The 8,675-nt window shown below is 37.2% G+C and overlaps 1 protein-coding gene across 1 annotated transcript in view; it reads left to right on the top strand.

Annotated features, from left to right (window-relative positions):
• Nucleotides 1–1,180: 1,180 nt before the first annotated feature.
• The window catches only part of SLC5A12 (solute carrier family 5 member 12), a 374,561-nt gene continuing 367,066 nt past the window's right edge, over nt 1,181–8,675 (top strand). The window contains exon 1 of the mRNA XM_044059166.1: nt 1,181–1,537. Coding sequence (XP_043915101.1) covers nt 1,181–1,537 — 357 coding nt within the window. The remainder of the gene's footprint in view (nt 1,538–8,675) is intronic.

Genomic DNA, 8,675 nt, shown 5'->3' with positions numbered 1-8,675 from the left:
AGCAACTAATGGCTTCCATTTCTTTACTGCTGCTAAATGTATAATGCTGCCTTATTGTTATATTATTGTCTACTCCTTTCTATAAATTTCTCTGTGACAGTAAACAGGAGACCCCTTGCATTTACCATACATCTGATCACACAATGTAAAGCAACTCTTCCCCAAGGAAGGAAATCACTTTTAGAATACATTGAGGCCACCCAGAGATACACTTCACTGGTCAGTTTTCTGTAGACCTTAGACCTTTCCCAACTCTGAAAACCTGCTACAGGGACAAAAGTCTAGTTATTACAATGCTCACACCAGCTTTCTATGTGCACTGTGATGATTATACACTCCTTCCTACATTTAAATATTTCTAAAATGCTGACCATTTCCTAATCTGCTGTAAACATATGTATCATTACCTGTCACTCTACCTATTAATCAGTAATTAAGGAACACCTTATTTTTATCTCTGAACTTTAATGTTTAACATTTTGTGGTAGATGTCACTTTTTAAATGCTAAGGTAATTATTTTCTCTGGGCTCTGTGCTTATGTATAGTTTTACAACACTACTCATGACATTTTAGTTTTCTAATTATAGAACTCATTTCCTTGCAAAATATTTGGAAAAGATAATGTGCTGGGTATTACCAAGGAAGAATAGTAAAGATTATGTCACCAGATCAAATTTTCTATTATCTTTAACCTTGTATAACAATTAAAACATTAAGGGTATCAGAAGAAATGCTCTATATCTAGATGATTTAATATATATATATATATATATATATATATATATATATATATATATATATATATATATATATATATCAGTTGCTTATTAAGCTACTTAATAGCTATGACAGTTTGTAAGACCATGGACCATGATACCCAACTGCAAATTATATGAGTTAGAACAGCATAAACACTGTTACTTTGTACTCCTGAAACAAAATCACCTAGGAAAATACGCTGTGTGTGTGTGTGTGTGTATGCATGCATGTCAATGAATTATGTTCTTATCTGACAGATCTGCTATTAGCTCTTAAAGTACGATTTGGAATTTTGACATCAGTATACAGTTCTATTGTACAGTAACTATTAAACCATTCAAAAACACAACTGAATCCACAGACACTTATGTGCAGCTCAGATTCAGAAACCATTTAAAATATTTTAGTGACTACGAAAAAATGACAGATTTTGATAACCCAGTGAAGAACACATTTTTAGTATGGGATTATATTATTTTTGCTGCTCTTTTTGTAATTTCTTCTGGAATTGGAATCTATTTTGCAATCACTGAGAGGAAGAAGGCAACTTCAGCTGATTTTTTAGTTGGTGGAAGACAGCTGACTTGTGGACCAGTGGCTTTATCCCTTACTGCCAGCTTTATGTCAGCAGTAACTGTTCTTGGAACTCCATCTGAAGTATATCGCAATGGAGCATCATTTTTTTGTTTCGCTATTGCTTATGCTTGTATGGTCTTACTCACTGCTGAACTTTTCTTACCAGTTTTCTACAAATCTGGGATTACAAGTACATATGAGGTAAGTATCTAACAGAAATAAGTGTAAATGTGTATTCTGTTGTCTTAATTATATAGTTAGCATATTCCTGAGCAAAACCATGGTATGCTGCTGCTAGTAAAAGCAAAGGTGCTTTCAGTCAAGAGGGAAATGCATATATGCGTGTGTGTGTGTGTGTGTGTGTGTGTGTAATAAGGAATTGCAAGATCATTCTTAAGAAAGAAATATAGGATTAGAGCTCAGAATAGCAGTAGTGGATAATGCCAACATCAGAGTTTTCTAGTACCAAAATAAAAAAGAGGCTAGTTAAGGATGGAAGAGTGATAGAATTGCTCTGGTTCTGAAGACTGTACCTGAGGAGGTGTGATTTGATGAGTGGAACAAACACAATATGATCCTTACAGGAAATATATATTTTTTACAATTCAGTCAGTGGACAGTAGGCTTAGAAAATTCAGTTTTTTATAATAAGATGAAAGTTAAGATGCAGAATGATTTATGCTAAACTCTTGTACCAATAAGATGATTTAGTATTTCTGACTGCATTCCATAAATGTTGCTAGATTTAATACAATGCTTAGTAGAAACTGCTTCTTACAAGATAAAATTAATTTTCACTGTATTGGATGGACATGCATGCAAAAGTGAGTAGCAAGAACAGTTTAAATAACAGCTACTGAAGTAATTGAGCATTGTGGAGAAAAGAAGAATTGTTAAGCACTGTTAGCATTAAACTGTAAATCAACTTAAAGGTGAATATTTTAATGTGAATTGCACTATGCAAGTCAAACATGCTGCTGTTGTCACAGTCCCTGCTAGATGCACCTAAATTAATATTTTTCAGAAATCATTTTAAGACAGTGTGAATGCAAAGAGTTTTTAATAAGGCAATGATATTCATGTATTCAGTGATAGTGAGACAACAGAGCAGTGGTTAGCCTTACTACCTTACAATCCTTCTTGCAGAAGTTCATTTCTCATATGGTGTCTGCATATCTTCCTTGTGTATGTATGGGTTTTGTCAGCTACTCTATTTTCTTTGCAAATTACAAATATATGCTGTAAGATTATGATCCTCTACTTTACACACACACGTGTGTGTGTGTGTGTGTGTGTGTGTGTGTGTGTGTGTGTGTGTGTGTGTGTGTGTGTGTGTGTGTGTGTGTATGTGTGTACATGTCTCTGTCTCTCTGTATGTCTGTGTATATGTATCCTCCAACAGACTGGCATCCTATCCAACATTAATTTCTTTGCCTTGCATCTGGTGAGTGTTAGGAATTTCTCCTGTCTGATCCAGAACTGTGTAAAGTAGGTATCACAGAATGAATGCATAAGCAGATATAACTGTGCACTTGAGGCGACTTAGTCACATGGGATTCAGATGGGTGGGTGGAGACACCAACACTGCATCAGCACACTTGTCGTGCCTCTGTTAAATGCCTTTTGAAATCGATTTAGACTAATTTGTACCTGTGTAGTGCAGAAAGGCTTACTCAACCTAACATGCATACACATTCTTACATGGGTTGTCACTTAAAGGACTAATATCAAATATGGACAATTTCATTTTACAGGAGAGTTGATCAGATATTCCCCATAAATAAGATTAAGTATGCTCTCAGCTTCACTTGCATGTTTCATTCCAAAAAAAAAACTGCTGTATCATAGGAAATAGCTTGCATGGTAAATTCTTGGATGAAGGTAGCAGTTTAATACATGAACAATGATTTTCTTAAAGATTCTGGATGTATTCTGGTAGAAAAATTGTTCCAGCTTAGTAACCAAACCAAAACAATACAAATAATAATAATGTAATTTAATGTCCCTGAGAAAGAAGGTCAGAAGCTTAGCAGCTGGGCTTATACTAACTGTAAGCCTGTTTTTTTCAAAATCATGAACCAATTACCCATAAACTGATTTAAAAAGCTGCACCAGGGACTGCTGGCCAAAGAAGAAGAAAGAATCGAAAACCATAGTCTCAAGAGTTAATAATCAAGGATAACACAACAAAAAAGGAAATAATTTAAACATTTTTAATATTGGCTGATTTTCTCTACCCGATTATGCTATAACAATATGTCATGATAAATGATTTAAATATACCATTACATTTTCAGCTATTTATAAAAATAACATTAAGGCTGTTGATGTAGAGTCTGTCACATCAACAATATTTCTAATAAAGTGACATCTTAAAAGGTGTTCATTAAAAATATGGAAATCAAACAAATGTTTGTACTGTAAGTTAGTATGCCAGATGGGTTATTATACAACAGCTGGAACACATGGTGGGGCCACAGGTACACAGTCTAAGTGTAGAGCTGTACTAGTTAGAATCCATATAGAGTTGTCATCTGAACATTTACTTATGCTTTGACATTTATAATAAGAACACCAAAAAAAAAAAAAAAACTCATCTTGACTAGTATATTAAAGTTAACTTAAATAAAACCAAAATTTTCTGGAGAATGGATTTGAGGTACATCTTTTATTACAACAAAGAAAATATCAACTCAGTTTAGCACTTTTGTCAGATTAAACTTTATCAAAACTATTACATTTCATATATTGCTCTTAAATATTCACACAATAGATTAACCAATTATAATGCAAATTTCTTAAAATACAGTATTATAAAAACATTTAAAATACTTTTAAAACCAAAATATTATAACATCAGTACTTTAATCTATTTTTAAGAATACATTTTAATGTTTAAAGATTTATTAAGATGTGAAGGTTTTTACCAATCAAGTGTAACAGATATTTATCTTCCTGTATTTCTGAATAATTCTCAACATCTCATCCTTTAAGTACCTCCTTTGTTGTCTCTAAAACACAAAAAAGAACTTCTTAAAACTCCTGCAGGGCTGTGAGTGTTTTGAAAATGCATTATTACCATTTTTAATCTGGATTGCAAGTACATGTTCACTTATTTTTTAGACCAACTTCATTTTTACCTTACCAACATAACACGAACTGCAACATGTGCAAGTGACACAATAAACTACCATGAAACCTGGTCAGTTTAAACTGCCATTACTTCTGTTGGACCTTTCCAAAATTAACAAATCCCACACAGCTCCTTCATTAATGAACCTACACCATTTACAAAATCCATATTTATCTATTCATTGTTTCCATGTCTTGTGGCTACTGTTTCAACAGTAAATAGTATGTTTCATTTTACTTTTAAAATTCTGGCATATTTTACCAGTAAAAAGTGACATTGAGCTCAGTCTGTCAGTCAAATCTATTTATCCCAAAATGACCTTCCAATTATCATTTAAATCTTTATAACTATCTGTAACTGTAAGTTACTGGAAATTCACTTGCATAACCCATGTTTGTTTGTTTTACTAGTTGCCAAAACTGTATTCTCATAATGATTGCTAGACTTCACGGTGAGTGCAACAGCCTTACTTGTCAAAAATGGCCTTCATTCATCTTTTCCATTACATTTAATTTCACCAGCAATTTCCTTAAAAAATGTTCATTAAGTTCTTTTTCCACAAATAATTCTGTCAAGTTTTAACTCCCGGTAGAATGCAACATTGTCAGTAGTTAATTTCACTATTCTAATGGCCTGACCCTTTATTACATTTTCCTTTATCTAAACAGAGTATGTACTAGAAATATGAATATAATTTTTTATACAAAATACGTTTTTATATATGGATTTTATTTTTAATTTATAGTATTCGGTAACAAGTTGAACCACTTAGTCAAAAGGGTGCCTGTCTTTTGGGATGATCCAGGAAATGTGCATAATGTAGAACAATACAGAGGATATGGCACTCAATAAAATAATAAAGCTATGATCATAATAAATATAAAAAAGTAGGCTAACTTGACTGTACTAGTTATAGTCAATACATTTAGAGATAATATCAGTTACAATCACATTTACAAGCAATACATGGATTCAAATAATCAAGCATACAGATACACTTTTTTACATTTAGGAGGGTACAGAAATGTTTGCTTAAGAATAGAAGGAGAAATGTGTATAGGATGTACAATGGAGAAGACAAAGGCTGGCAGCAAGACCATGTTTTCGAAACAATTGGAAGTTTGTCGTACATCAACTATTTGTTAAGCAACAGTAGCTTGAAGGTTACAACTTCTGCTAAGATGAGTAGTAATCTTTATACTTTAATTCAAGTTAAGAAGCAAAACTGCTGTTCTTATTAGGAAGATTATGAACACACTGGTTCATTTAGACTTGTGTATGGAAAAATAAACATGGAGGGCAAAGATTAAATCTTTTGGTCAGTGCACAAGATACTATTCCACTTGCAGGTATGTATACACACATATATAATATGTATGTATATGTGTGTGTGTGTGTGTGTGTGTGTGTGTGTGTGTGTGTGTGTGTGTGTGTGTGTGTGTGTGAGTACATACATACATATATATAGGTTCATACTAGGCTATCTGCCCTAGGGCATTTATAAGCCTAGCCAGAGTGTGTGTGGCTTTCGCCACCCCTTGGAATGAGAATACTATGCCCATTTAGGGTTTAGTTTACTGTGCCTCTGTCTAGTAGTGACACAGAGATGACCCCCGGGGTAAACCTACAATCTCCCATCCACTCGTCAAGATTTCTCTTGAAGAGAGTCAGTGAGGGGTTCTGCCTAACATGGACTGGGATTCTGTTCCAGAGTGTAGGGAGCCTCTGGGTTATGAATCTGTCCCTCCAGCATGTCCTATTTATTTCTGTGTTGAGGTTCAAATCTCTCGCTCTCGTGGCTTTGGTGGATTTGGATAGTCTGAGGTGGAGCATGTCCATTAATTCCGGATTGGACATGGCCTTGTACATCAGGCATAGATCGCCACTGAATAGGCGGTATGCGACTGAATAGAGCTGGAGTTTCTTCAGCCGGGCAGCATATGACATATGTTTGAGACCCTTGATCCTCTTGGTGAGGTATTTTTGAGGTCTTTCTAACTGCTGCAGGTGTCGGGCAAGGTACATCCCAAATGGGGAATTGTACTCAATTATGGGCCTGATAAGGGAAGAGTATAGGGGCACAATGACCTCCCTTGATCTAGATGAGAATCCTTTCATGATAAGGTGGGTAATATAGAAGGTCTTCCTAACCACCTTGGCAATGTGAGTGTCAAATGAGATGTTACTGTCAACTTGGGTCCCTGATTACTTCTTCCGTATTTAATGGATTACCACCTATGTGGTAATTTGTGGGTACTTTGTTTTTCCCAAAGGGTATGACTATACATTTTTGGCGTTCAGTTTAAGGCCATGGCTCTGGCACCAGTTATCCGTTTCTATGAGGCCTTTCTGAAGGATGCTTGTGTCCGCTGGAGTATCAATTATGGTGCCCAGTTTGCAGTCATCTGCAAACTTCGTCAGCCACACTCCTCCTATGTTTGCTTGCATTTCGGAAAAATAAATGCCGAACAAGAGGGGTCCCAGGACTGAGCCTTGTGGGACACCACTTGTGACTGGCTTAGAGTCTGACATGGCTCCAGCAATTCTGACCTTGTGGGTTCTGTCCTTGAGCCAGTTTGCAACCCATCTTATGACATATGGGTTTACATTTAAGCTGGTGAGCTTGTCTATGATGCCCGAGTGGGGTATTGTGTCAAAGGCTTTTGCAAGATCAAGGTAGGCTGTGTGAACTGCCTTACCCTCATCAATGGCCTTAGTGACTGTTTCAAAAGTCGACCAGGTTCAAAAGGCAGGATCTGCCCTTGACAAAGCTGAATTGGGTAGGATCCAGTGTCTGTAGGTCCCCAATGTCTTTGTTTATGAGTTCCATAATGATCCTCTCCATAGCTTTGCAAACCAGGCTCGTCAAGCTTATGGGGTGGTAATTTCCAGGGTCCGTAGAAGCACCTTCTTTGTGGAGTGGGACCACTGTTGCTGTACGCCATTCTTTGGGTACGTATCCTGTAGTAAGGCTAAGATTAAACAGCAGCCTTATGTGCGGGTTTAGTTCCTCTTGGAGTTCATGTAGCACGCAACCCGGGACACCGTCTGGTCCCATTGATGCTGTGTTTTTAGCTTTGGAGAGGGCGGCTCTCACCTGGGCATCTGAGATGTCAGGGAGGCTACACTCTGCTGGGATAGATATTTCTCCTTTTGGGGGGGGGGGAATTTGCACTGAACCTGTCTGCCAGTATGTTGGCAATGTCTGTGGGTTCAGTGAATTTTTTGTCATTTTGGACTAACTCTGAGCATATCTGGGAGTTTCCACCCAGGTTTCTAACATAACTAAAGAAGGCCTTGTGATTGTCTTTAGTGTCTTTTGCGATTTTTCTCTCAAAGTTGGCCTTGGATGATTTTATGAGTGATCGTAGTTTTTTGCTAGTACTGATCAGAGATGCCTTCCCTTTTGGGGATTTTGTTCTGTCATGTAGTAGCTTCCTCCTCCTGTTGTAAAGCTTGTTAATGGCTGGGGTCCACCAGACAGGATGCCTGCCTTTGGGGAATGGGTCTTGGTTTTATTTGGGATTGCATGATCCATGCATTCTTGAAGGTGTCCGTAGAAGCGTTTATAAAGGATTCAGCGGTGTGGGCTGTGGTTTCCACTGGCCCAGGGGCCTTGAAGGATACCACTTCAGTCTTAAGAAGTGTGAAGTCAGCTTTTGAGAAATTCTTCACTGTGGTCATTTGTGCTGGGGGTGGGGGCGGGATGTGGATTTCCAGTGAGATTAATTTATGGTCTGATCTCACCAATGAGGGGTATACTTCCGGTGTGGAGCATTGTGTCCCCATGTTTGTGATGATCAGGTCTAGTATATTATCTCCTCTTGTGGGAGTGGTGACTAGTTGTTCCATTGCATTTGAGTTTATGAATTCTAGGAACCTTTGGGATAGGGAGTTGGGGCTTGAGTAATGCTCCCAGTCTATGTTTGGGTAGTTGAAGTCTCCCAATATGATGGTATTTGGAGAGACATTCATACTCTCCAGTGTCTTCAGGAAGGCTGAGTGGGGTTTCTGAGTTTGAGGGGGTGGTCTGTAGCATGCTATAAACTGTAGGGCAGCTTTGCCTATGGTTAGTTGCACATGGATGGTCTCCGATGCTTCGTGCATTGCCACTAACCTAGAGGTGTGGGTATCTTTGATGAATATGGATACTCCCCCTCCTTTTGTAGTTCAGTCCAAGTTTTGAGGCCGAAAAGCATGATATGA

Source organism: Protopterus annectens, chromosome 17.part0, assembly GCF_019279795.1.
Source record: "Protopterus annectens isolate FY-2018-M chromosome 17.part0, PAN1.0, whole genome shotgun sequence".
Lineage (NCBI taxonomy): Eukaryota > Metazoa > Chordata > Ceratodontiformes > Protopteridae > Protopterus > Protopterus annectens.
The sequence above is the reverse complement of the archived record's forward strand: the minus strand, read 5'-3'. Positions and strand labels throughout refer to the sequence as shown.